This window comes from Saccopteryx bilineata, chromosome 5 (genome assembly GCF_036850765.1).
Source record: "Saccopteryx bilineata isolate mSacBil1 chromosome 5, mSacBil1_pri_phased_curated, whole genome shotgun sequence".
Taxonomy (NCBI): domain Eukaryota; kingdom Metazoa; phylum Chordata; class Mammalia; order Chiroptera; family Emballonuridae; genus Saccopteryx; species Saccopteryx bilineata.
In genome coordinates, this window is record NC_089494.1 from 264,072,985 (window position 1) to 264,100,829 (window position 27,845).

The following is a 27,845-nucleotide window of genomic DNA, read 5'->3' on the forward strand; positions in this document are numbered from 1 at the left end:
ACATGAGCGATTTTACACTATTTACATGACTAAGTGGAACGGGTCCCGGGAAGGGAGGCAGTCAGTGCGTGGGGGACCATGCTGGGGGACCATGCGGGTGGCCCGCCAGTCAGAGCGTGGGACAGTCCTCCCGCGTGCAGGGTTTGGCCTGCGGCTCCGTCCCCAAGCTCAGGGGTGCAGGACGTCCATTCAGCATGGGCAGGGCCTGCCCAGCCTGCCTGGTGTGGGGACACGCATTTCACTGTCATCGCATGGGCTGTCACCCCCTCAGGGCAGAGAAGGGCAGTGTGCATCCAGGGCCACACACTGCTGCCTCCCTGCTTGAGGCCCAGAGGAACTTACTCGTTAAGACCAAAGGAAGGGGCAGCTCTAGGCACTGGGGACCAGCCACACCCACCCTGTGACTAGGAGGCCACAGACCACCGAGCCCAGACCTTAGGAGGCAGCACAGGTGCATGCTGGGAAGCTGACTTCTGGACCCACTGTTGCCACTGTCCAGCCACGTGGCCATCCACCGTGGGAGGCGAGGGCCACTCAGCGAGGGGCCCCCTTCCTCCTGGGCTCCAGCTCCGCCAGGCGCTCCTCACGGGCTTGTGCGTGCTGGGACCCCGCCCTATGGGCCGCCACTGTGGCCGAGAGGTCGATCTGTGCGTAGCGGGAGGTGGTGGCCCCTGAAAGCAGCCACAGGTGAGCTGGTTCCCATGACACTGCCCCAGTGACCCCGGGAAGCCCACGCCCTCCCGCAGAGGCCTCAGGCCTGGACAGGGGGCTGAGGCTGGGGTCCCACCCACCCTGTTTCACCCAGCAGGACCTGAAGGGGAGGAAGGGCCCGTGGTTGGGGGCTGAGGTGCCTGGGAGGTTTAAGGCTCCCCAGAGCTCACTGGGCTGCAGCTCCCGTCCTATCGGCCCCTGCATGCACCCACCTCGGACCCCGGTGCCGGCCTCCTGGAGCTCCAGGCCCAGGTAGTGCAGCTGCTTCTTGGAGGAGGGGCTGGCGGGGATGTTCACGTAGGTGGGCACCTCGCTGCACGGCCTCTCGGGCCCCGGGGCTCCTGCAAGGACGGGCGGTGGGTCAGCCCCCAGGGTGGCGAAGGCTGAGCCAACCCCCAAGACTGCACAGCAAAGAGCTTCCCACCCCCACTGCCCCACACCTCCCACCTCCCACCTCTCCGGGGCCCGGGGCCTCCTCAGTTGTGCCGAACTGTCCTCTGTCCCGAGACCCCACCACACCCCTTCCTGACCGGGCACCCTCCTGCCTCTCCCCTGCGCCAGCCCACCCTGCAGGGCACGCCCCTGCCCGCTCCAGTGGGCTCACCCCCCAGGCCCACAGAAGTCCAGCGAACATACTCTTCTACCTTCCACCCCTGCCCACTGCCCTCCTCCACGCTGGTCCCCACACCCCTGACCACACCTCCTGGCCACTTCCTCCTCAGGTCCCCAGTGCCCTGCTCCTCCCAGACAGGACACCCCCACCCTGTCCACACCCCAACCCTTCCCCTCAGCTGTCCTGGGTCACCACCTCCTCCAAGTTTCAGGGACCCCCTCGCCTGGGCACAGACTTACACTGCCATCCACAGCGACACCCCCTCCAGAATGTCCCAGGAAACAAGTCCCCTCCCCAATCCAAGAAACGGCTTTGGTGGGGTTTAAGGTAGGGCCCCACAAAGCAGACCACCAGCTGCACCTCCTGCATGCCAACCCACCCTCCCCCTGGCTGGTGCAGGGCCCACCCAGCCTTCTCCAGCGGCCTCCCCCACCAGGGGGCGCTGCCCGCTGCCCTATCTGGTACAGATTTCCTGGCTGGGCCGTCCCTGTGGCCACTGTGACCCCCACTTGCCCTGTCCTGTGGCTGTGCAGGGCCCGGTCCCCACGCTGAGCTTACCTGGATGCGTCAGAAGCCCAGAGGGTGAGGCGGCTGCTCCCTAAACCAGAGAGAGCTCGGGTCAGCCGTCCACCCAACTCCCACTGCCCCTGCCCCTGCCCGGGCGGAGAGCTGGGACGCTGACCCCGAGAGTGACCCAGGACAGGGAGCTGGGATGCTGACCCCGAGAGCGACCCAGGACAGGGACAGGGAGCCAGGACGCTGACCCCGAGAGTGACCCAGGACAGGGAACCGGGACACTGACCCTGAGAGTGACCCAGGACAGGGACAGGGAGCCGGGACGCTGACCCCGAGAGTGACCCAAGACAGGGACAGGGAGCCGGGACGCTGACCCCGAGAGTGACCCAGGACAGGGACAGGGAGCCGGGACGCTGACCCCGAGAGTGACCCAGGACAGGGAACCGGGACGCTGACCCCGAGAGTGACCCAGGACAGGGACAGGGAGCCGGGGCGCTGACCCCGAGAGTGACCCAAGACAGGGACAGGGAGCCGGGACGCTGACCCCGAGAGTGACCCAGGACAGGGACAGGGAGCCGGGACGCTGACCCCGAGAGTGACCCAGGACAGGGACAGGGAGCTGGGACGCTGACCCTGAGAGTGACCCAGGACAGGGAACCGGGACGCTGACCCCGAGAGTGACCCAGGAGAGGGACAGGGAGCCGGGGCGCTGACCCCGAGAGTGACCCAAGACAGGGACAGGGAGCCGGGACGCTGACCCCGAGAGTGACCCAGGACAGGGACAGGGAGCTGGGACGCTGACCCCGAGAGTGACCCAGGACAGGGACAGGGAGCTGGGACGCTGACCCTGAGAGTGACCCAGGACAGGGACAGGGAGCTGGGACGCTGACCCTGAGAGTGACCCAGGACAGGGAGCCGGGCCACAGGAGAGACCAGCCTGAGCCCCCTCACCGCACGCCCCAGGACTCACACCTCTCCCTGACCCCGTCGGGGGAGAGGAGCTGGCAGCTCAGGGCCCAGGCCGAGGCTGGCCCTGTCTGATTGTATGTGGTTCAGTGGCTCGCAGCCGGTCACTGCTGCCGCAGGGAGACGGGAGGCCGTGGCATCCACCCCCTGGCCTGGGCCTGCCCAGTGGCCTGATCCCGGTGCCTCCCCCGATAGGCCCAGAGAGGAAGGGGATTTGGTGGCCTCGGAGCTGGGGGCTCTGTGGCGGCCAGCAGTTCAAGACGAAGGAGGGACAGTGGCCCATGGCTGGCATGTGTGCTGCCCCTGGGGCCTCAGTCTCCCAAACCCCATCGGAGCAAGACAGGTGCCCGGATAGGGTCCTGGGAGGGCGGCCCAGGCGTGGGGCCTCGTGGTGGGGGCTGGGGGCTGGAATGGGCTTTCTGGGAGCCCGTAGCTGCTGCCAGACTCGAAACACAGCCCCCCGACCCTGGTCCTGGGGAGGGCGGCCCAGGCGTGGGGCCTCGTGGTGGGGGCTGGGGGCTGGAATGGGCTTTCTGGGAGCCCGTAGCTGCTGCCAGACTCGAGACACAGCCCCCCGACCCTGGTCCTGGGCCAGGCTCCTGAGCACCAGGCTGCTCTAACCTGGGGCCTTGTGTGAAGGAGCCCCAGGCATACTTGGGGCCTTGGCCAGGGCACGCCTGACCTCCAGCACCCAGGACGAAAGGCCACTGCCCTTCAGACACTGGTCACTCACGCACAGGCCTCAGATGCAGGGGGTCGGCCACCTGCTCTGGGAGCCCCCCCCCCACAGACAGCACCTGCTTCAGGGGCCCCCTACAGGCGCGGTATCAAACCCACCATCAGGTGTGGAAGTGAGCAAGTGCAGAGATACCATGCGTCCCCCTTGGGGGCCAGGCCCCGGGCAGGGACAGGCAGGCCCCCGCAGGTAAACGTTCCTGGGCTCACAGGGAGCGGCTGCCCCCTCTGGCTGCCCCCAGCCCTGGCACCCAGCAGGAAGCCCCAGGGCACCTGAGAAGCCCCCACTCTGCCCACCCACCCCAGGAGGAGCAGGAGCGGGAGAGAGGCCCCGTGAGCACACTGGGAAGAGAACAGAGGAGGCTGAGTGCCTCCTGTCACACACCCCGGGCTAGAAGCCTGTCCTGATGGCCTTGGTGACCCCCAGCCCCTGGGCCATCCTGTTATCCTGAAGCACTCTCACTGTGGGGACCGGGTCTTCCTCCTCCTGAGGGACCCCATCACCTCCAGGAGCCCCCAGAGGGCCACAGTGCTGAGTGGCCACTCCCATGAAGGACCCCTCTCTTCACTAGGTGCGGACGTGAGGCCAGCAGCCCAGCCCCCGCTCTCCAGGTCCTCGGGGGGGGCCTCCTCCTGCCCAGGACTGAGGCTGGAAGGCCCCGGGCACCTGGCTGCCACCTTGCCTCAGTCCCCATCTGGGCAGCCCACAGTCCACCCCTCCTGCCTCAGCCTCCACAGGGCCCTCCTCCCCTCAAGCCATCCGCCTCGGTCAGAGACGTGAGTCCACAGCCAGGACGGCCACGCAGAGCAGCGGCCAGCAGGAGGGGCAGCGCCACCCTTCCTCCTTCGTGGGGCAGGGAGCAGGTAGGTCACTGCCGCCAGGGCCTTGGTCTGCTCTGGCTGGAGGGACGCCTGGCCACCGCTGCCGTCCAGGGGCCGGGAGCCCATGGGAGCACGGTGGGGCGGGGCCGCGCCCTCGGGGGGTCACCCCCGCTCACCGCAGGCCGCAGCTCATAGCCCTATCTCTTTTGCACTGAGACTGGCGGGGTCCCTCTGGGGTGGAGGCGATAGTGGCCTCTAGGGAGCACTTAACGTATGCTATCTCTTTCGACCCTCTCTGTGCGCCCAACTGTGGAGAAGGAAACTGAGGCTCAGGCAGGTGGAGTGGCGTTCTGGGGCCACCCTGCTGGCAGGTGTGCGCGCTCAGCCCCCAAAGCCTGCCTTCCCCACCTGTGGTGCTGCAGGGCCCTACCCGCCACTCCCCAACCCACAGGGGCATAAACAACGGTGAACATGAGGGGGCAGGACAAGGGGTAGCCCCAGGATGTGCAGGGGAGGCGGGTGGGATCCCTGGGCTCTGCCACCCATGGAGGGGAGACAGGAGTGAGGGGCCACCAGGCTCTGAGCCAGCACCCTCACGAGCCCAGAAAGCAAATGTCCCACTAACCTGGACACAGGCAGCCACCTGCCCGAGCCCTAGGGGCCACTGAGGACCTCATCGTGGTCTGAACACGCCTCACGTGTGCACACACCCCACACAGACCACATGTGCACATGTGCAACACTCGTGTACACACCATGCACACAGATGCATGCATCTACACACATGCACACAACACACATGTACGTGCAAACAATGCACACGCATGCACACAACACACATGAATGCACACGTGCACACACTCGAGTCCTGGGGGCTGCCTGAAGCTGCCACTCATCTCGGCACCCGCAGCACACTGCGCCCCCGCGGGCAGGGCCAGGGCAGGGGCTGGGGAGCCAAACGGAAAAGGACAAGATGATAAGAAAACAGCGTTTTATTTCCAGTCTAAGAATTTATTACAAACGGTCAGGTTTCTTAAAAGTGGAAAAGAGCTACAAATGTCTCCAGCCAACAGTGAAGGTGTGAAGCGGAACAGACAGGCGGCCTCTTGCCGGGCGGGGCTGATTCCAGAGCGCGCAGGAGGAAGCCAGCCAGAGTCCGGAACCCACGGCCGCAGGCCACGCCGCTCGCGGGGCTGCTGAAACCGCAGCACGAATGCACAAAACCAGGCCACGCAGCCGCACTCCATGCAGCGAGCAGACTGGCCCTAGAGGGCGCTGGCAGGAGCGCGGGGCCACGGGGTCGCCCACGGGCAGGGCCTGGGGCCCTCCGAATGCAAAGGGGACAGGCCTGGAGCCGGGCACACCCTGTTTCTGACCCCCAACCTTGCAGCCCGACTGCAGCTGGGGCCTCTGGCCACGCTGGCCACATGGAAGGCCGTCGGGCCCTGCTCCCTGCCTAGCCCTCCCCGGGATCCCCTGCGTCCAGAAAAAGGCCGGTGTGGAGTGAACCAGGAAGGCGGTCTCAAAGTCACGAGACCCACCCCACAAGCCCCTGGGCCTCCCAAGCCTCAGTTTCCTCCCCACTGGAAGTCACTCTCAGGCTCCCTTTCTGCTGCGGAAGGTTTAACTTGCAGCGCCTGCACCTGTGTGCATGCAGCAGGGAGGGCGGGGCCCGGGCTGCAACTAGGGACCAGCTGTCCTGGAGACGGGTGATTGGCAGGAGGGGAGGAGCCTCAGGGCCCTGAGCACCCCAGGCCCTGGCAGGAGCTAGCTGCACTCACCTGTGCCCAGCGCCTGACCCTGGGGCTGGGGCTCTGCGGACCTCGCCGCCCCACCCAGAGCTGCGGGGCCTCTCCCAGTCCTGCGGATCTACGGTGGCCACACACCCTCTGCGGACTCTGCTCCCCAGGAGGGCTGGCCCCTGGGTGGCTGCCCCACCCCGCCCTCCCCACGGAGCCGCAGTGTCACGAAATGGCAAAAGGACCCCCCCCCCTTCCGCAGGGGCCAGCGCCCCTCCTCTCCTGTCCAGAGGGGCCGTCCTGGCCTCAGGGAGGGGGGTTTACCTTGAGTCCTCCACAGACCGGACACGTGGAAAAGAAAGCCAGAGGGGGCCCCACGTGGGGGCCGCCTGCTTCCCAGGACTCGCGGGGGGCCGGGCTGGGCAGTGTCGCCTCAGTGCCCGTGGCCTCGGTCTCCTGTGCCCGCCGTCTCGCGCCCAGCCAGCCAGAGGGACAGCCCGTGGACGTCGGGCCACCCGGGTCCCCGGCCGCACCGTGGTCGGGGCCGCCCTGCGCAGCTGGGGTCTGGTCCCGGGGGGCCTGGCGCAGGCTGCGGGGCGTGTCGTAGTGGGGCCGCAGGGCGCTGGGCACGTGGTACTCCGCTGTTCCCGGCGGGCAGGCACACAGGCTGGGCTCAGGCGCCCCCGCCGCCGGCGGCAGGCTGAGCAGCGAGCCAAACTCGTCCCCCGCGCGCCACACGTCCAGGCTGCTCCCGGCGCAGGACGAGAAGCTGCCGGAATAGGAGGAGTGGCTGCCCGTGGCGATGCCGCTGTCCGAGGAGCTCTGGCGGCCCACCTCCTGCAGCTGCCGCGGCCTCAGCGGCTTGGGCGGCGGCCTCGAGGCGCCCAGCGCGGCCTCCCCGGGGGCCTGGGCGGCCGCCAGCCCAGGCCCCTCCTGCGACGTGCTGGCGGAGGACGACGGCTCCGGCCACGCGGTCAGCCGGCTGCCGGCGCTGACGTCCGAGTGGCTGGCCTCTGAGGACGAGCTGGACAGGCTGCGGTCGTCCCCTGAGACGGAGAGGGGGCACTGAGGCTGTGGCGGGGCTCCTGGGGGCTGACGTCTGTGCATCCCCCAAACCCACTCCCCACCCCAACGCCGGCCAGGGGCCAGCTCTCGGCCTGCACCCGGGCTTTTCTCGTCTGGGCACAGAAGGGGAAGCCCACTCGCAGGGCCCGCAGCCGTGCCCAGGTGCGTGGGAAAGGACCCAAACTGCACCCAGTGCCGGCCGCCCGGGCTCCGCGGCCGCGAGTGTCTGCGGCCTTGCGAGTCCAGGAACCGACGAATAGCAGGGTGGGGAGGGGTGAGTGCAGGGCCACGGGAGAGGGCTGGAGGCCGGCAGGTCAACCTGGGCCCCCGCTCGCTGCCCCTTCCCCACCACCCGGCCGCGGCCCTACCTCCACTGCCTGGCCGGCCACAGTGGGAGAGGAGGCTGAGCCGCTTCTCCAGCTGCAAGGTCTCCAGGGCCTCCTGGGCCACTCGCTCCTCCGGGGCGGCCGGTCCCCCAGGGCTGGGGTCTGCAGCAGAGAAGAATCAAAGAGGCTGCCCCAGCTGTCTCCCCGCAGGACCCTTGGCCACAGTCCACACGCTATGCAGGGTGTCACGGTGAGCCCAGCACTGTCCAAGAAGGACCACGTTCACCCTGACAGCCCAAACCCCACAGCGGGGCCCTGGGAGCCCACTGTCCACGCCACACCTGGGCTGCAAGGCAGGGAAGCACCAGCAGAGGGCGTCGCTGTACCGCCAGGCAGAGCCCGGACTCGGGGGCTGGGGTCCCAGGACGCGGAAAAAAAATGGAACCCAGCCACAAAGAGGGAACGAGACACAAGAACGAAGCACACTGCGTGCAGCCCCGGCCCCAGCCCAGCCCAGTCCCTGTGACCTCAGTCCTGGGGCCGGGGCTGCCCAGAAGGTCTCCAGGAGCCTCACCCGGGTCTGAGGCCTCTGGCTGACCGCTCCTGGGTGGCACAACTCTCCCAACCTTCAGAAGTGGCGGCCCGAGGGTCCCAACAGCTCAGACCCATGAAGGAAGGCTTGTGTCCCCAGGAGCCCAGCGGTGCAGCTGCTGTGCCCCGGCTTCTCTGCTACGCGCACGTGGAAAGCTGGGCAGAGGCCAAGGGACCTCCCGCCAGGCCACGCCCCACACACACCTGGGAGAACCGGCCGCAGCCCGAAGGGGCCCTTGGTTGGGGAGATGCCCCTGACGATGCAGTCGAACAGGAAGCTGATCTGCTCTCCCTCCGCGGAGGACAGGAAGAAGACTCCGGCCCCTGCGGGGGACAGCGGGTCAGCCCAGCCCCCGCACAGGGGTAGGGGGCCCGCAGGGTCGGGAACAAGGGGAACCCGAGCAAAGCCATGAGACCGCGTCAGGAGGTGCCCCCAGCCGGGGTGCCTGGATGAGGCTCTTGCTGCCCGGGCACCCTGCCCAGCCTGCACACACACCCCTGCCCTGGCGATGCCCCACGCTGGTGCATGCCAGCCCAGCTGCCCCCCAATTCAGTGCGCGGCAGGAGCGCAGTGGGGGGAGGAAGTCCCGCCCAGCTCCCCCGCCCCGCCCCCGCCTTCCTGGTCGGCTGCCTGGCTGCCTCCTGTCCCCCTGGCCAGGACGGGGACCCAAGGGCTCCTGGAGGCTGGTGGCCAAGGGAGGAGCCCACTGGAGACGCCAGCAGCCCTGTCACATCTCCAAGTTCATTACAGGGGTCAGGAAACGGCCACCCAGAGGGGGTTCACATCCGGAAGGGAGGCTTTGGGCCCTGAGCCATATTGGGGACCCCACACCTGGCTGCCTTACTCAGGGACGTCCTGAGTGTTAAACAGGGGTGCTGGTAGAGCATGAGCTAGGACACCTGCCCCACAAAGAAGTGGCCGCCCTGCTGGGGCCAGCCAGCATCCTGGCCACCTCATGGTGCCCCTCCCCTGGCATTTTCTGGTGGGACACTGGAGCCCACGGTGCAAAGGTGCAGGCTGAGACCATGCCAGTGGGCTTCCTTCCAGCAGAGGGCAGGCCAGGTGTGGGATCCCAGCCCCAGGGGCCCGGGGCAGAGGGGAACCCGGGGGAGGAAGGGCTGGAGCAGAGGGCAGGTGGGGTGAGTCAGCAGGACATTCCAGCCGCCCTCCCGCTGGGCCCGCGGCCTCGCCAGAGTGAATGAAATCCCTCCCCACGAGTGAATGGGGACGCCGGTCACGTGGGCCCCAGGGGTCAGAGTGGCCTCACCGCCCAGGAATGCCTGGGCGCCTGCCCTCTGCTGCCTGCCCAAAGAAAGGCACACGCTCTCCAGAGGAAGGTCCCTGGACGCTGCGGCAGCGACGGGTGGGACAGCACAGCTCCTGCTGCCATCGTGGTCTCCACCCCACGGGTCCCGGGACTTGGGCCGCCCCCCACAACTGGCAATGCCACTGTGCCCCTCAGTGGCACCCAGGCATGAGGGGGGTGCAGCACCCTCTGGCTGTTGGCGTGTCACCCACACAGTGCCCCCAAACAGTGATCTTCCTGCTGCAGAGATGAGGAAGTGAGGTCCAGGAGGGGCTCAGAGGAGGACTCGGGCCGGATACCCCATCGTGCAGCGGGGAGCAGCCCTCCGAGCCAGGGTCCGCTGGCGGGGTCCCGTGCCCACCTCCGCCGGCCGGGGAAGGCTCGTCACGCCACCGCCCCACCCCACCGGCTCTCACAAAAGGCCAGGCCTCTAATCCCGAGCTCACAAGTCAGCTGGCAGAGGCCACGGCACAATCAGTCCCCCGACTATAAAAAACCACATTACGAGGGGAGTGGAGCCTGCCGGCATTCCACCGGGGCGTCTGCCGGGCCTCACGCTCCCCAAAACGCGGCGGCTGCTGAGGCCTGGGGACGCGGGACAGCAGCCACCCTGGCCGAGCCGTCGCCAGGGGCTCCCTGGAGGAGGGCACTCCCCGTGGAGGGCTGGAGCTGCCTGAGCCCTGTGACGAGGCCACCCAGGGCCCGGCTCCCTGACCTCTCGCCAGCCCCTCGCTGGCCCTCTGCAGGCCCGTGCCCAGCAACGTCCACGGGCTCCCAGGGGCGGGGGCGTGTCTGACCCACAGCAGCTACTGGAAGGAGGAGCAGCCTGTCTGAGGCTTTCCCATCCAACCCAGAGGCAGGGGTGGAGCGTGCCAAGGTGTGGGCTGCACATGAGGCTGAGTCCTCCTGGCACCCACATTCGGGCACGGGGAGCGCCGTGGTGTGGAAGGGGAAACTGAGGCTCGGAGAGATGAGTAGGCGTGGCTGGGGTCTGAGGAATTTGCAGATAGCTTCACACTGTCTCTGAGATCCTGGGGCGAAGGGGGCTTTTATGCCCCAGGATAGAACTCCTCAAATTTGGAGATATGGGATGAGGCTCCCATGTTGTCACGTCCAGAGGGTCCCTCAGAAGGCCACAGGGCAGGGGACAGCGTGCCTGCCCCTCGGACTGCCTCTGTCCGGGAGGAAAGAGACAGGTCGATGCCCCAGAGGGAAGCAGGCTGCTGGGAGCAGGGCCAGGGTGCATCACCTCAGCCAGTCCTGCCCCCGCCATCCCGAGCGGCAGGCCACTGGGCCCTCCACGTGCAGAACGGCAGCTCCGCACCTCGGTTTCCTTGTTTGTAAAGCGGGGGCGATGCACATACCTCGTAGGGCTGGCATGAGGACCGAGGACCTAGCGCCCAAAGTCCCAGGAAGGTGGGACCCCTGCAGGGTGGGTGGCTCGCCCTGTCCCATCTCTCCCGGCCTGGCTGGGTGTCTCTGCCATCTGCCCAGACACTCACTCCCACCCCGAGCGGAAACTTCTGAGCGGAGCGGTGACACTGACCACTAACCTTGACAGGTGGTCCCAGACCCAAGGGGGACTCGAGCTCCCCGTCCTTCCCACCCACACAGCTGCTGTGAACTCAGGCCCCCCTCGGCTGGACCATACCCAGAACCACAACCCCATCTGCACCTGGCCAAAGTTATCGTCCTAAACACAGGGTGGGCAGGAGAGGGGTGGGCAGCCCTCGCCTGCTCCAGGGCCTTCTGTGGCTCCCTGCCGCTCAGGACACAGAGCAGCCTTGGCCCCGTGTGCTGGGCCCTTCACAACCCACACAGCCGCCTCCCTCTCCGGCCTCGCTCGGCCACCCCCACCTAACAGGGCTCCTGCACACCCCGTGCAGCGCGGGTCATCCATCCACGCTTGACACACGCTGGAGGCCCCTTTCCCCTCCTCCGACCCTTGGACGGCTGGGCTAGCTCCTGTCCACCCTGCAGAGGGCCCACTACTCAGGCTCACCTCCCGAGAGCGTTCGACACCCGCAGACCGGTGTCTGTGCCACTGCCCGGCCCCCTGCGCCCGGCCCCCTGCGCTCTGACCACTAGATGTCTCAGGCCCCCACGCAGGCTGGGGTCTTCCCAGCCCTGCACCCAGGGCCTGAGCACATTCCCTGCCCCCCACCCCCCACCCCCCCGCACCAGATTCCTGGGGTGGGAATCCCGCTGCGAGACCACCCAGCATGTGGGCGAGACCCCCCCCCCCAGGGCTCGGCTCAGCTGGACAAACACGTGCTCACTCAGCCAAGTGCTCAGCCAGCGACAGGCTCTCTGGGGGCTTCGTGCTGCGCTCGCTCGAAAACCCATGTCCAGTGCTCCCGTGCCCCACGAGGTGAGGAAATGGACCGACTGGAGGACTCCAGGGGTGGGAGGAGCGGCCCCAGACCCCAGACGGGACCAGCCCCCAACCACACTCTCCACCACCTGCTGCATTCCTCAGCATCCGAGCACCCAGCCCTTTGTGAGTGCAGCTGGCGCAGACGGATGTGCAAACGCCCTGGAAATGCCCTTGACAGGAGGACCAGCCGGGGCGAGGGTCAGCGCGCCACAGGGGGACCCAGAATGGCCGGCCGGGGTGGAGACGGCCCAGGGGTGCGGGCAGAGCTAAACGGAGCCCTGCCCAGGAGAGGCGGGCAGCCCTGTAGCGGTCACTGTTTTTCGGTCCCCGGGCATCCCTGCTCCGATACCCTGACTGTTTCCACGCGGAGGAGTCCACCCACACCACGAGTTCGAATTTTAAACTCTGGGGCCTCAGAGGGAGAATACCCAGGGAGCTCTGTTCTGTTACATCCGGGGCAAATAAAAAGGCTCTCCTGGCCCATCGCCCAGCCCCAGCAGGGCACAGGCCAGTGCCACCCACGGGCGCTGGCACCTCCATCCTTGCAGCAGCAGCCACAGCTGCTTGGAGGGCCTGCGCCCGGAGCACCCCAGCTCCAGGGACGCACAGAGAAGAGAGGGTACAGACCCACCTCCAGGGGCGCACAGAGCAGAGAGGGTACAGACCCACCTCCGGGGGCGCACAGAGCAGAGAGGGTACAGACCCACCTCCGGGGGCGCACAGAGCAGAGAGGGTACAGACCCACTTCCGGGGGCGCACAGAGCAGAGAGGGTACAGACCCACCTCCGGGGGGCGCACAGAGCAGAGAGGGTACAGACCCACCTCCGGGGGCGCACAGAGCAGAGAGGGTACAGACCCACCTCCGGGGGCGCACAGAGCAGAGAGGGTACAGACCCACCTCCGGGGGCGCACAGAGCAGAGAGGGTACAGACCCCAGCTCCAGGGATTTGCAGAGCAGAGAGGGTACAGACCCACCTCCAGGGGCTGCGAGGACGGTGGGGGGGGGCCAGCATGCGCCGTGCGGAGCGTGCCGAGGCCTGTGGCTCCCGACTGCCCACAGTGGGGGTCGCTGCCCCTGCCCACCGCTCTGGACACCCAGTGCTGTGACCTCTAACGTGACAAAGACAAGGAGACCCAGGGGCCTGTGTGATGAAGGGGACTCTGAGCTCATCTCCCTCTGAAGCCCCGGGGTTTGGGGACACACGGGCCTGGCTGTGGTCAGAGACCCTTTGGACTCTGGCTGTGGTCACCCTGCCAGCTCCGGAGCCACTGCCCCAAATGGCCCGCCCATCTCCCTTTGCGCCTACAAAGTCTTGACCGCCCCAAGGCCGGGCCTGGACCATCACGGGGGTCAGCTAGCCCAGACCACGTCTGTCTGGTCAGACACAGGTCCTTGGTCGCCCCCAGGGCAGCCTCCCACTGCACGCCCACGGGTCTGCTCCTCTGCGGCACCCAAACAACCTGTCCTACCACGCCACGCCCTTGAGGACAAGGGGTCAGTGGCCAGCAGAACCCAGTCCTTGCTGCCCTGGCTCTGCCCAGAGAAACCAAGGCGGGACCGAGGTCTGGAGCCTGGCAGACCCCCAGCCCGGCTGCACAAATTGTGTGCAGACCCTTGCTGAGCCCTCAGCGGCTGTGTCCTCACAGGAGGCTGCTGCCCAGGATTCTGGCCTCTGGGGACCGGGGGTGAGGGGAGATGGGCCCTCCATCTCCACCTCTGCACGAGGGAGGGAGCAAGGACCCCTGGCTGTCGGGGCCGGGCTGAACAGAGATGGGGGTGCACCGTGCATGGCCCACCCAGCCCTGCCCACCGACCCAGCACTCTGACTGCGGTCATCATGACCACAGGAGGCCGCCTAGCCCCACCCTGAGCCCTGGGCAGAGAAAGGGCTTCGGGCCCCTGCAACGGCTACGGGGCCACATCCTGGGGGCCCCCCCTCCACATGGCTGCCACCCACACTGGTGTCAGCCCAGGCGTGTGCACAGTCTCACACGGAGAACAGAGGGCAGGGGCACTGAGACAGCCCCGCCCGCCAGCGGCCCCAAGTTCCCCGAGCAAGGGACCCCGTGCACTCCCCACCCCGAGGTCAGCTCGCCGCCCGCAGCTGGGGCCCCAGGCCGGCCCCCCTCTGTGCTGCTGGGCAGTCCTGCCCTCCCTGCCTGGGTGCGGGGATCCCACAGGCGTCCTTGGTCCACGGTGTGACCAGTGTTCTCTGCACACCCTCCACAGACATCTCTATGACCTGAACCCTGATGCTCTGCGGCCTCAGATCGCAGGGCTGTGAACTGTGACATGAAGGCCTCACGCAGACACTGGGCACCTTCATGCCCGGGGGGCCCTCCTCTCACCCTCCCCCTGCCTGGAGCCCCCTCCTCAGAGGGGGACAGCCAAGAGGCTGGGCTCCGCATGAAATGCCTGTTTTGAGAGACGGCACCCACTCCACGCGTCCCCAGAGGCCCAGACACCAGCAAAGCAGGGATGCCGCTGGGGTCAAGGTCGGCCAGGGCAGCTAGAGGGGCACCGGTGCCCGGGGTACCCCCCGGCGGCCCGGGGTCGCCCAGCGGCAGCGGCTGCGTACTTACAGTACCCACACCTGGTCCCGCCTTCAAAGATGAATCCGTTGGGCACAGCCCCATAGCGCCGGAGGTCAGACAGCTTCCACTGCCCCATGACGGCCGGAGGGACGTCCCTGGCCACGACGAGGACATCGTTGCAGAGGTGGAGGGTGGCAGGGCCGCTCTCCAGCTTGGTGCCCGGAGCCACCGTCACGTGGAACCTGTGCACTGAGGGCCGGGCGGGGGCAAGGGGCATCACCAGGGGCAGGGGCAGGGGCAGGGGCAGGGCCACGGAGGGGCAGCACCCAGGCCTCGGCCCCGGAGGCGGGGCTGTCCTGCACCTCCACCCAGCCATGGTGGCTGCACTCACCTTGACCACCCCCTGTGGGATGGGCGAGTCCTCACAGGGGCTCCCCTGACCACACCTCCCCACCCCAACAGCAGGACTTGGCCCCAGTGAGCTCTGGAGACAGCGCCTCATCTGAGGTCGCTGGGGAGGATGCCCTGTGTGGAGACGCCCGCTTACGACCACCTCCCCTCGGGAAACGGCCCACCATGGCAGCTGGTGTGGCCCATTGCACAGACGAGGAGACCGAGGCTGAGGGTGGCCCAGCCCGTGGCCAGTGTCTGGGGTCCGCCTCACAACCTGGCCTGGCTACAGGGATGCGCAGGAAACCACGGGCCCTCCTCTCCCTGACCAGGGGTCTCCCTGGTGTTGGGCACAACAACTTGCTCCTTGAAATCTCCCCCCACCATGTCCTCGGCTCCCCCCCCGTGTCCTTGGCTCCCCCCCCCAGTGTCCTCGGCTCCCCCCCCCATTCCCCGTGTCCTCGGCTCCCCCCCCCGTGTCCTCGGCTCCCCCCCGTGTCCTCGGCTCCCCCCCCCGTGTCCTCGGCTCCCCTACCCCCATGTCCTCGGTCTCTCCCCCCCGTGTCCTCGGCTCCCCCCCCCCGTGTCCTCGGCTCCCCCCCGTGTCCTCGGCTCCCCCCCAGTGTCCTCGGCTCCCCCCCAGTGTCCTCGGCTCCCCCCCCCGTGTCCTCGGCTCCCCCCCCCCGTCTGGTCTCTCGGGCTCCCCCACCATATCCTCTGCTTCCCCCCCGTGTCCTCGGCTCCCCCCCCGTGTCCTCGGCTCCCCCCCTGTATCCTCTGCCCCCCCCGTGTCCTCGGCTCCCCCCCGTGTCCTCGGCTCCCCCCCCCCCGTATCCTCTGCTTCCCCCCCCGTGTCCTCGGCTCCCCCCCTATGTCCTCGGCCCCCCCCCCTGTGTCCTCGGCTCCCCCCCCAGTGTCCTCAGCGTGGTTCCTATCAAGGCGCCAAGACAGCTCAACAGCTGCATCTGTGTGAGGACCCTGCGCCCACCCAGGAGAGAAAGGGGAGCCCAGGGTCTGAGCCAGGCGAGCTGGCGGGACCCCCGGCCGGAGGACTTCCCTTTCTCCCCTGGGCCCTCCTGCGGGGCCTTCCCCAGGCACCCCACCTGAGCACCTGGTCTGGGGGCTGCTCTTCCCAGCTGGACTGGTGTGAAGGAAGTGAGGCTGTGCCCCCTCCACCCCTCTCTGGCCTCCCTGACCCTGAGCCTGTGACATCCTCTCCCCTTCGCCCTGGCTCTGGGCTCCAGTGGCCAGGGTAACAAGCAAAGGGCAGCTCTTTGGGGGGGTCATGCTGCCAAGACAGCCATCTGCTTGGATGAAAGGCCCTCGTTCTAACTAACAAGGTCAACTCAGGCAGCTCAAAAGGCCCTAGTTCACACCCACTCCCTGACCCCAGCCTTGCGCTCCTGAAGTGCAGGCCCTTAGCGCAGACCCCGGGCCAGGGGGCTCAGTGCATCTGTCCTGTGCCCTGCCGTGGGGTCACAGCTCCTGCGGCCAGTGCATGAGGACCCAGGGTACTTAAGAATGGAGGCTGTCCCACAGCACACAGGAGAAGTGCCCCTCTGCTTCTCCACCCCTCCCCTCCCCCTCCTCCCCTCCCACAGCCATGGCTCGATTGGAGTGAGCTGGCCCCGGGCTCTGAGGATGGCTCCATGGCCTCTGCCTCAGGCACTAAGAAAAGCTCAGTTGCTGAGCAATGGAGCAACGCCCCAGATGGGTAGAACATCGCCCCCTGGTGGGCATGCCTGGTGGATTCTGGTTGGGGCGCATGCGGGAGTCTGTCTCTCTGCCTCCCTGCCTCTCACTAACTACAAAAGGAACAGAGCCGGGCCCCGGAGCCCCGTCCCCAGCACCACTCACCCTCGCCCAGCGCGTAGCGGATCCGGGCGTCCCAGGCGCACATGGCCTCCCGGCTGTCGAAGCCCAGCATGACGGCCTGCGACAGGCAGACGATGGCCAGCGTGTGGGCCAGGCCCTCATAGGGCAGGCCGGGCTCCAGGCCGCAGATGTCCTCCAGCATCAGGCTGCTGCGTTCCCGGAGGCCCTTGGCCCGCTCGGCCCGGTCCTTGTAGGCCAGCATGAGCAGGCAGTCTGTGGGGCGGGACAGGACACGGGGGCTGTCAGGGGCACCGGCCGGCACAGCCTCCACCCCCAGAGAGTCCTGGGTTCGAGGGGTGACCTGAGCAAGCCACCCAGCTGCTCTGAGTCTCTGTGTCCTCCAGTACAGACTGTCACCCCCACCCTGTGTGACCCACGGGCAGAGGACCCCAAACACTTCATGGCTGGGTCCTGGTTCCCCACCAGCACATCACCCTGCCCCAGCCCTGCAGCCCACGGGGGGTCCGTCTCAGGGCTGCAGGGGCTACAGGAGGTGTGGCGGGTGGCTTAGGGGACAAGCACCGAGCCTGTCTGGGGCTTCCCTCAGCCCTGAGTGGGTCCCTTCCTGCCACACCCACGTCACGCCCCGTCCTGGACTCCAGCCCTGTGGAGGAGACAGACTGGGGGCCTGGAGCCCCCTGCAGACCCCACATTAACCCCCGAGACCCACGTACAGTCCTGGTCTCGTCCCCAGTGGCAGGGCTGTGCCTGAGTCTGGTGACTGTCTCTGTCCTCAAATTCAACACCACGATTGCCATCCCTGTCACCCCAAAGGCACAGCGAGCAGCCCCTTGGCAGGTGCAAGGTGGGGGTCTGTGCCCAAGCGGCTGTGCCTCCACCTGTGTGGCCCTGGGGCGGACCCTGCAGCTGAGCGCCGACCCCCGACCCCCGGCCCCGGCCCAGTCTTTGTTGCCAGCTCAGTGTTGGGGGGCCTAACATGACACACCGAAACACATTTAAGTGCGGGACACCCCAGATCCTGCAGGCAACCTGGAGACACCGGCCACAGGCCCGGGGAGCACGGAGCAGTGTGGCTCCTCTGTTGACAAGCAGGCCCAGCAAGCCTGGCGAAAGCCGGTCCCGAGCGAACTGGACGCAAAAGCTGACCCTGCCCCCGGATGGGAGTCCGTGGATGGACGGCGGCCTCGGCGTGGCGGTCCGCTCCCTGCCCAGCCCGGCCCTCGCAGCCTCAGAGCGAGGGGGCCCTGGGCCACACCGAGGCCACCGTCCATCCACGGACTCCCAACCTGCTGCTCACCCCCTGCCCTGTGGGGTGACAGCAGGTGACCGTGTCCCAGCAAACCCGTGTTCACAGACTTGGGGGACAGGGTTCCTATGTCACAACCTGCCCTTCGTGTTTGAAATGCTTGTGTCAGGAGAAGAGCAGAGATGTCCCCATTTTCAGGGGAAAAGAAAAGTCAGAAACCCATCTGCCTGCCTGAGGGGTCCGGCGTGTTCTGTCTTGAGCGCGGCCCCGCAGAGGCGGCCCGGCTGGACCGGTGAGACGTCCGTCACACAGTCCGTCACACAGGCAGCATACAGGGCACGTGTCATAGGAAAATGCCTCCCCCCCAAAAACATAAGGAAAGGAGAATGTCCCCCACGGTGTCACAGAGGCCGAGAAGCTAAGATGAGGGAAGCGTGATCACAGGACAGTTCTCAGTAAAAGTCCCGAGGTAAAGGGCCTCCTCATGGGACAGAAAGAGGCCACCAGGGGCGGGGGCAGGTAAGAAGGGGGCTGCAGCCCTGCCACCCCGGCCTGGGATGGCCCACCCACACCCACACAGTGACCCCCTCCTGTGCCCCTCCCCCAGCAGGCCCTGTGCCCTCAGGACGTCCTTCTGCTGGGCTGGTTACCCTGCTTATTTGCTCTCTCCCCCTCCCACCAAAAGGTGAGCTCTTAAAAAGACAGGCACACTTTTGCTTTGCACAATGACAGCCCCAGGGCCTGGCACAGTAGAGGGCAGGGACATCCCTGACTGGCATAACCTGACTGGCAGAGCGTGACTGTCACCTCCTTTGCTCTGGGAGGTACGCTCCCAGTAATACAGCCAAGAGCAAGGTTGACAGACCTTCCTGTAAAAAGTAGCTGCCTGACCGTGAAAGTGGCCAACCCCCACACACGAAAGGCTGTGTCCCGGTGAAACTTGACTCCGGGCACAAGGGGCGGCAGGTCTGGCTCAGGGACACAGGGTGCCAAGCCTGGGCAGAGTCGAGTGGTGACAGCGGCCACGGCGTTGGCCCAGGGCTCCTCAGGCCTTCTGGATGCCTCCTGCTGCCCGGCAGGTCCCCCATCCTGGATGTCTGCACTTGCAAGCCTGGCTTAGGGGGTCTGTGTGCGTGTCCCTGGGCCCTGTCCCCGGGGCCGCCCCGTCTTCTGAATCCTGACTGTGTCCCAAGTGCAGCTTACACGTGACTCCTTGAGGAGAAGCCACGCCCACCTGTGCCCGTCTGCAGTGGGCTGATGGGGACCCCCAACTCAATGCTGACTCCTGACCCCCAGAAACCCGAAAGGTGACCTTGTTTGGAGAAAGGTCTTTGCAGATGTGATCAAGTTAAGGAACTCAGCGTGACCTCATCCTGGACTATCCAGTGACAAGTGCCCTCATCAGAGACAGAAGAGAAGGCAGACGTGCCGGGAGCGGCCGTGCGAAGGGGAGTCGGGAAAGGACGCAGCAGCTAGCCCAGAGCATGGGGGCCACGGGAGCCCCCCTGGCGACTCCAGCAAGGGAGCGGGGCCCGCTGACAACTCCAGCAAGGGAGCGGGGCCCGGTGACAACTCCAGCAAGGGAGCGGGGCCCTGTGACAACTCCAGCAAGGGAGCGGGGCCCTGTGACAACTCCAGCAAGGGAGCGGGGCCCTGTGACAACTCCAGCAAGGGAGCGGGGCCCTGTGACAACTCCAGCAAGGGAGCGGGGCCCGGTGACAACTTCAGCAAGGGAGCGGGGCCCTGTGACACTTTGGTGTGGGACCCCCACCTCCTTGGTCTCGGTTGTTTTCAAGCCCCCGGTTTGTGATAAAATGTTATAAGTGCCCAGGAAACTAGTACCTCGTTCACGGCGCTGATCTCGTTTTTTGTTTTGTTTTGTTTTGTTTTGTATTTTTCTGAGGTTGGAAATGGGGAGGCAGTCAGACAGACTCCCACATGTGCCCGACCGGGATCCACCCGGTATGCCCACCAGGGGGCGATGCTCTGCCCATCTGGGGCTATTGCTCCGCTGGAACCAGAGCCATTCTAGCGCCTCAGGCAGAGGCCATCTTTTGCTCCAATGGAGCCTTGGCTGCGGGAGGGGAAGAGAGAGACAGAGAGGAAGGAGAGGGGGAGGGGTGGAGAAGCAGATGGGCGCTTCTCCTGTGTGCCCTGGCTGGGAATCGAACCCGGGACTCCTGCACGCCAGGCCTACGCTCTACCACTGAGCCAACCGGCCAGGGCCTTGATCTCGTTTTTTGTTTGTTTGTTTGTTTGTTTTATTTATTTTTAGAGAGGAGAGAGAGAGGAGAGAGAGAGAGAGACAGAGAGAGAGAAGGGGGGAGGAGCTGGAAGCATCAACTCCCATATGTGCCTTGACCAGGCAAGCCCAGGGTTTCGAACCGGCGACCTCAGTATTTCCAGATCGACACTTTATCCACTGCGCCACCACAGGTCAGGCTTGATCTCGTTTTTAAACACGAACAAACATGAGTGAGGTCAGGGGTCACGGCCCACAGCAGTTCCTGGAGCAGTTGACATCGCCTCCACTCGGCATCCCCTGGGGGCTCCATTAGAAGCGGGTGGAGGGCAGGGGCCGGTTCATCGCGGTGTGGGGCCCAGTGGGGGCCCTGTGTCCCACAGCTGCTCCAACCCCTGTCCTCTCCCCATCACCTCGGGCAATAAATGGATCCTATTTTTAAAACCCATTCTGGCTTGTGGGGGGAGGGGGCCGTTCAGGGCAGAGCTGCTCCAACGACCAGCAGCAGAGACACGGGAGTTCTCGGCCAGGGGCCTGAGACGGAGCAGGCAGCAGACGGGCAGGGAGAGGGACACTGGAGTCACACCAGCCGGCCAGCTCCTCAGGGACCCGGCTAGGAGCAGCCTGGGACAGCAGCCGTCGCAGGAAGCCCAGAGGGACTGGTCACCTGACCGGGTCTCCTGGTCACCGCTGACCTGCACACCAGCACCCCACTCGGATGGCCTGGGGGCTCCTCTGCTAGCCAGGCAGGCCCTGGACCCTGAGGGGGACCAGTGGGCCGCGCTCACAGCCTAGCCTGTTCACCGAAGCCCAGGACTGAGGGGCACAGAAGGCCACAACCTGGCCCTGGCCCAGTGGATGGAGTGTGGACAGGGCCTGAGGGGAGGTCTGGGTGGTCAGCACATGGCGAGGTAGAGGGGACTAGGAGTGTCATGGAGAAAAAAGGCACAGATGACAATGACGAGGAGGCCCCCAGGCAGTGAGGACCAAGGGGGCGTGCACATACACTGCCCAGCAGGTTCCAGCCACATGTCCCTCAGCCCCGGGAGACCCCGCTGTCCGTCTGAGCAATGGACACCACGCACCCCACCCAGTCAGGCGCCGACGTGGCCAGCCTGACACCCAGATGCCCTCGGCAAATGCCACACCGCCAGCGAGCATGTGGGACTAGCAGGAGGCCTCAGGTCACCGAACACAGGGAAGGATGCAACTTGGCCACAGGTTACCCCCACCCGGCCCTGCAGGGAGGGCTGGCACTCAGGGTGGGAAGGACAGATGCCCTGCATAGGGTCCTGTCCCTCCAAGGACCACTGAAGACCCCTCACTAGGCCCCTCCCACGCTGCCCTCATTCTGCCACCTGGGGACCCAGGGGACACAGCCCAGCAATCAAACACTAAAGCAGGACAACAGAGGAGAAACCTTGAGAAAGTGTCATGCGGAGGGTAGAGACAGGCACCGGTGACAGTGATGGGGGGTCCACATGAGCTCAGGACCAAAAAACAGACTTCAACTTCCACATGATGTATGCAGCCAGCCCAGCAGCACCGCAGGGAACAGCACTGTGCTAGAGGGAACAGCCAGTGCAAAGGCCCAGAGGCAGGGGCCCAGAGGGCTGGGCTGGCATCAGGGGGAGGGTAAGAGTGGTCCCAGATTAGGTGGTTAGGTCAGGTGGGCCTGGAGAGCCAGGCCAAAAGCCTCATTGCAACGCACCAAGGAGCCCTGAGGGCTCTAAGCGAAGGGGCCCGGCCTGGCTGCACGCGGAGGGACCCGGTGACAGCAGGGCTCCCAGCCTCTTGCAGCTTTTCAGGGGAGAGGTGCTGCTGGTCTGGGCCGGTCTGCAGTCACCATGGTGACCGTCTGGAGAGAGCCTCACTCACAGGACCTCCTGGGGGGTGTGGAAGGGATGGGGGAAAGGAAGAGGGAGGGGTGCAGGAGCTGGCTGGGGGAGGGGCCCGGACTGGGGTGCTGTCCTGGACATGTGAGCTTTGGAGGCCTGCAGGATACGGGCAGCGGGCGCACACGCCGCTGGGAGTAAAAATAACCGTGGAGTCATGAGCACTCAAAGGAGCTTACAGCCAGGGCTGGGGGGCGGGGGACTGGGAACAGGCAAGCCTCGGGCTCCGGGGGGGACCCCACGGTGAGGATGGAGAGCCAGCTGGGGAGAGTGGAGGTCCACACCCCCGTGCACGCAGCCAGAGCCTGTGACCGAGGCCAGCTGGACACGGCCCGAAGAGGTCACGGTGACCTTGAGGTAGTGTCTTCAGGAGAGCACCGGCTGGAGCCGAGGGGACCCTGCTGATGCTGCAGGCGGCCTGGGGGGCAGCCCCCAGCAGCTGGGGTTGGGAAGCCACTGGCCAGGCCGGTCAGCAGGTGTCTCAGGCCGCGGCCAGGAGGCGCCCGTCTGACGCAGGAGCCCAGGCTGGCTCAGCGTCTGACTCAGGAAGGACGGATGTTCACGGTGCGCACTGGGCGTGGGTGGAGGGCCGTGCGGGTTCACACGGGGATTGGCAGGAACACAGTCTCCAGGTGCCCGGCCACCTGGGCAGGGGCCACCGGGAGAGCCTGGCGGGTACCAGTCCAGGTCACACGGTTCACGCACAGCGCCGAGACACGAGCCAAGGGGCTCCACGGGGACGGGAGGGCTGGCTGCGTCCTCACCCCGTGCACAGGTCGCCTGCCCCGCCCAGGACTCAGACGCCACGCCCATTCACACGGGACTCGGATCATCCAAGGCCAGGCAGGAGGTGCAACCCGGGAGGGGACCCCCGTCCTCTGGGGACGGGTCCACCTCGGCAGAGCTAACAACCACACGGAGGACTCATGCAGCCTCAGGGGTTCCCGAGAGCAGCTGGGGTCCCAGCACCTCACCCAGCGAGTCCCCACCCCGCCAGGCTGCCTGCCAGGGGCGATGCCGCTCTGGAGGACCTCCACCCTCAGCACTGTCCTGGGCTGACCCTCCAGCCTGCCCTGGGACGGCCGGGGCTGGGGGCTGGGGGCAAAACGCAAGGCCCCAGCTGTCCAGGGCCTCTGGGTGTCAGCCCTCTGCTGATAATGCCTCTGAAAGACCCAACATCTCCAGCACTCGGGGTCCCTCCTGGGGGCTTTTCTGGGCCAGGTGAAGGCCTTAGGGAACCCACACAGGATGAGGTGAAGTGGGACCCCCTGAGTGTGGTGGGCTGGGGAGCCGCTCAACGTTTCCTAAGTGCCTCTGGACACCTCAGCCCCTGGTGACACCCTCCGGGCTGGGCACACATGACACCCCCTCCCACCATCCTAAGCCTCCATCCAGAAGGAAGAGAGAGGCTGCCCAAGGTCACCAAACGTGGGCCGGACCAGACTGGGGACCCAGACATGACTTCTTTGGCCAGGACAGAGGTTGAAACCCCGAGGGACACAAGCCCTCGGAAGTAGACTACCTTCTCTGGAGCTGTGTCACTGTTTTTATAGAAGGCGTTTTTCTTTCTTTCATTAAGCTTGACTCTAGAAAGTGCTCTTGGGAGCAGAAAGGGGACAAGTGTCCAGGTGCCCTCGTGCTCACCGAGCCACGGTGCCTCTTAACTGTCCCTGTGGGCCCTCCCGGGAATAAACAACTTTTAAAACAAGAGTCCTGGGTTTTCCTTGACAAGAGGGCAGGCGGACTCCCCCCCTCCTTCACGGGCTCCCCTCTTCGCCTCACCCAGGACCTGCGGAGGGGTCTTTGTTGTGAGGCCTTCAAGGACGGGATCTGCTCCCCCCACACCTGAGTCCACCTGGGGCAGCTGGCCTTCAGGACAGGGGCGGGAGGAGCTGCCTCGGATGGGAGCGTGGCCCCCAGCACCGGGCACGTGTCGGGTGGCCAGGACCGTGGGGCAGCATGCTCAGCCTCGAATCTCTGCCTCCGGTCAAGCATCTGTAAGATGCCCGCAGTCCTCACATCCTGAGAGTGTGTGGACTCAGAGTGGACATCACCCAGAGGGGACAGAGCGTGCCCCCACCCCCCTGACACCCTCACCCTGTCCCTGGCCTGGTGACCATGTTGAAAAAGCAAGGCCCAGCCTGAGTGTCCAGCCCTCCCCTCTCTCCCAGCTCCCCTCACACCCAGCCCCGTGCCCTTGGGGGAGGCCCTTCCCCTGACTCTGGAGCGCCCTCCCACTGTGACAGCTCTCTCTGCTGTCCCTGGGCACAGGGGAGACCCTGGGACGCTTGATGTTTGTGCAGTGCTGGGAGCCCACTGTACACTCCGCTCCCCGGAACAGAAGGGCCCCTGCAGCCCTCCTGGAGGGCGGGAGCTCCCCTCTCAGCTCTGATACTGCCATGAAATCCAGCACCAGGCTGCGAACCACACGCCCCCCCCAAAAGGCAAAGAACACCTCCAGGGCTCCTCCAGGGCTGCTCTTCACGGGCGGGCGAGAGCAGACCCAGAGGTCCCCACAGGCCCCACCAAGGGGTCCCCAACCCGCAGCCAGCCCTGCTCCAGCCACAGCTGAGAAAAGCCCTTCGCCATCCCTGTGGGCCTTTGTCCCCCTGCCCTGCCCCTGCCCCTGCCCCCAGCCTGTCCCGTGCTCTCCACTCCCGGCCTGCCAGGGCCCCTGAGCCTCCCCGGCCCCCAGCCCCCTCTGCAGGGCCTCTCTGGAGTTCCCTGGGACAGGGCACAGACACAGAGTCTGCGCATGAAAGGTGGTGAATGAACTGCGCAGGGGGCTGGGCCCCCACCGAGGGGGGACGAGAAGAAAGCCAGCCGGGGCCCAGGCTGGAAGTGAGGGTGTCAGCGGCCCAGAGCAGGTCCTTGTGCCGAAACCTCGGAGCAGGCTCAGTGGGAGGGATGCAGGAAGAGAGCCAGGGAGAGACCAGGAGTGCACCCCCGCCCCATCCTCTCTGGGAAATGACAGCCACCGCGGCGTCCAGGAAGACTCCCTGGCAGGCCCACACGTGCGCCCACACCCCCAGCATCCCACACAGACCCCCGGGCCTGGGCCGGCTCCAGGGCACCTGTCTCCCGAAGCAGCTGCAGCCCCACGGCGCCCAGCCTCCCAACTGCACCCAATCACTGCCCAAGAGGAAGACGCCCAGCTTCGGGCTCTCCACCCGCCCCTCCCACGCGGGGGTGCCGGCTGGCGGTGCCATTCTCTCCTCCCGGAGGGCTGTGGCCCCCACACGAGGTAAACTTTATTTTTCTCGGGCACAGAAGCAAGCCTGATTCTACCTACCCCACCTGTGTGAGGTGGGAGGGCGGCTGGTGCCACCTCCAGGGCAGTGCCGCAGCCGTTTGGGTTCGGGGACAGAGCGCAATGCCCCAGGCACACAGGGCGTATTTTTCTGGTTCCCCGCACGGGAGGGGGGAAGGGTAGCCCGGGCTCCTGCACCTGTGCCCCTCGGGCCCTGCCACCCCGTCCGGCCGCAGTCTGCCCTTCTGGAAAGTGGGGGCTCTCGCCCAGGGCTGGGGTCTGCGGTGACGGTTCCTGGCCCTGCACTCAGCCGGCCAGAGGGTCCCGGCGTCCCGGCAGGAGGAGGCCGAGGCTGGAGCGCTCTCCGGTTACAGCCCTCAGCCCCGGCGCCGCCAGCTATTTCGGGCGAGCTGGCCGCGCTCCGGCGGCCCGGCGCAGGAGGCTACCGGCGCCCACAGCCCCGCAAGCCCGCGCCCCGCGCGGCCCTGACCCGCGCCCCGCTCACCTGCCACCGGCGACGGCTTGCGCAGCACCAGCCACCTACTCTTCCACTGCGGGGACAGGGGGAGCGTGAGCGGCCGTCCGCGCCCCGCGCCCGCCCCGCGCCCGCCGCGCGCCCCCACCTTCTTGCCGTCCCGCAGTTTGACCTGGCCCTCCACCAGCGCCGCCTCGGTCATCTTCTGTCATGATTCCCGTGCGCCCGCCGCGCCTCTCCCCGCCGCCCCGCGGCCGCCCCAGCCCAGGGTCACTTTCAAAATAGCTTCAGGAGGGCCTTGGGCTGGGCCAGCGAGGGCGGGCCGCGGGCGGGGCGTCCCCGCGAGGTGTGCGCGCTTCCCACCGCGCCGCGCCCCTCCACCCCTGCAGCGCCGGCGGGGCGCACAGCACAGCGCGGCGCTCCGTCCGGGTCCAGCCGCGGCTCAAGCTGGGGCCTGGGGTGAGGGTGTGGCGACTGGGGGGGCCTGTCTTCCGCAGCAAAGCAAGCAGCCCAACAAAAAGGAGAACTCCTGCGTCCCTGTCTGCCAAGTTCATCTTCAACCAACCCGGCTTCACCCTCTGGGAGATTGACTTTGGGACGACTAAGCCCTCCGCCTTCCAGTCTCCCCCCCACGGCCCCATCCCCGTTTCTCCCCCAAGGCCGCCCCACCTCCCCGAGGCAGGGTGATGGAGGGGGAGTCTATTCATGTCCCCTGCGGCAGGGACCCCCATTCAGGTTGCTGCCGGGTGGTGGTGGGACCAAGACCCACTGTGCACAGAGGGTCCCAGGGCTCCGTGCCTGGGCTCCTCCAGCCCCTCTGAGCACTGTTCCTCTGAAGGGGGTATGGGCAGCTGCGCCCCAGAGCCGCTGGGCTGCTCCGTGGAGCCCAGGGGGAGGCCCCTCCGCAGTGCACAGTGGGGTGGGGAGATTGGAGCTGGAGTTCCCCTCCACCCTGGAGCTCCAGCTCAGATGTCCCAGCTCTCCAGGAACCCAGGTGGTCTGGGGACCTCTCGGGGCCACACCTTAATGTCAGTTGGCTTCCATCTCTAAGACCCCAGGAGCATCCAAGGGAAGTGGATGGCACAGAAGTGGGGCAGCAGCCCAGAAACGCCACGAGAAGCCGCGAGCCCACTCAGGGTCCCCTCCTCCAGGGGCTTCTGTTCTGGGATGTAACAGGGAAGAAATCAAGTGCCCATTACCCTGAAATCCACAGGCAGGGAGCCCGCCGTTCCCGGGCCACACGCGTAAGGGAGCCCGCCGTTCCCGGGCCACGCGTGAGGAAGGCCGCCGTTCCCGGGCCACACGCGTGAGGAAGGCCGCCGTTCCCGGGCCACACGCGTGAGGGAGCCCGCCATCCCCGGGCCACGCGTGAGGGAGGCCGCCGTCCCCGGGCCACGCGCGTGAGGGAGCCCGCCGTCCCCGGGCCACGCGCGTGAGGGAGCCCGCCGTCCCCGGGCCACGCGCGTGAGGGAGGCCGCCGTTCCCGGGCCACGCGTGTGAGTCTTGACACCATCTGGGTCTCTAGGGTTGGGTCCTGCCACTCACAGAGGCGGGAAGGACATGCAGAGCCACAGGTGTCAGGCCTCACTGCCCCGACCGACCCTGTAAGCTGAGCCTGACTGGGGGGCAGAGGGCCCAGCTCAGCAGTCACCCTCCGTGCCCCGTGCAGAGCCAGATCCACCCCCCTGGGGGCCCCTCCCCACTGACCCTAGGGATCCGAGAGGGAGGTCCCTGGTGGGCCACACGCTGACTCTGACGCTCTGGGGCGTCCTGCTGGATGGAGCCTGAGGTGGAGCAGGGTCACACTAGGTCCAGAGAGTAGCCCTGTGTCCCCTGAGCCCTCCCCACCCCCGAAACACCTGTGGAGCCACCAGCCGCCTCCCCCGAGCAGTTGTCCAGCCACAGAGCCTCGTTCATGCCCCGCAGGCCCTGGGCCTGGCCCCAGGCAGCCGACAGACAGCCGGCTGGGAGCTTGCTGGGGGCTGGGGGCTGTAGCCACGGACACATCCACTACATCCGCCACCTCAGGCGCCTGGCACTTGGTCATGCCTGCTGGGAGGGACAGTGCCTGCTGCATTCCTGAGGGCTGGCCCTGACCCAGGCTCCTGCCACGCCTGGCAGCTGCACCTGCTCCCACTCTGGCCCCAGAAAACTTGGGCCGCAGCATGGACAGACAGCTCCCCCCACACACATACACATCCACCCCGG

The 27,845-nt window shown here is 66.7% G+C and overlaps 1 protein-coding gene across 3 annotated transcripts; it reads right to left on the minus strand.

The window, feature by feature from the left end:
- On the minus strand, positions 1-25,912 carry DOK7 (docking protein 7). Of its 3 annotated transcripts, none has more exons than XM_066232577.1 (10): positions 25,810-25,903; positions 25,668-25,713; positions 16,551-16,781; positions 14,352-14,552; positions 8,289-8,408; positions 7,536-7,655; positions 6,427-7,148; positions 1,883-1,922; positions 924-1,052; positions 1-671 (listed from the first exon to the last, which is right to left on the minus strand). In XM_066232577.1, the coding sequence occupies exons 1-10, from the start codon at positions 25,837-25,839 to the stop codon at positions 535-537; spliced, it is 1,776 nt and encodes a 591-aa protein (XP_066088674.1). In that variant the 5' UTR covers positions 25,840-25,903; the 3' UTR covers positions 1-534. The 3 variants fall into 3 exon arrangements, with proteins under 3 accessions (XP_066088674.1, XP_066088673.1, XP_066088675.1); XM_066232576.1 differs by having other exon boundaries at positions 2-671; positions 25,786-25,912; XM_066232578.1 differs by lacking the exons at positions 1-671; positions 924-1,052; positions 1,883-1,922 and having other exon boundaries at positions 6,644-7,148; positions 14,363-14,552; positions 25,786-25,912.
- Between the last annotated feature and the right edge of the window lie 1,933 nt (positions 25,913-27,845).

Excerpts from the sequence above, each read along its gene's own strand:
- DOK7 (XM_066232576.1), bottom strand. The coding sequence starts at position 25,839 with ATGACCGAGGCGGCGCTGGTGGAGGGCCAGGTCAAACTGCGGGACGGC. Across the intron at positions 25,714-25,785 it reads AACTGCGGGACGGCAAGAAG|TGGAAGAGTAGGTGGCTGGT; the intron begins GTGGGGGCGCGC and ends CTGTCCCCGCAG. Across the intron at positions 14,553-16,550 it reads CCGCTACGCGCTGGGCGAGG|TGCACAGGTTCCACGTGACG; the intron begins GTGAGTGGTGCT and ends CCCGGCCCTCAG.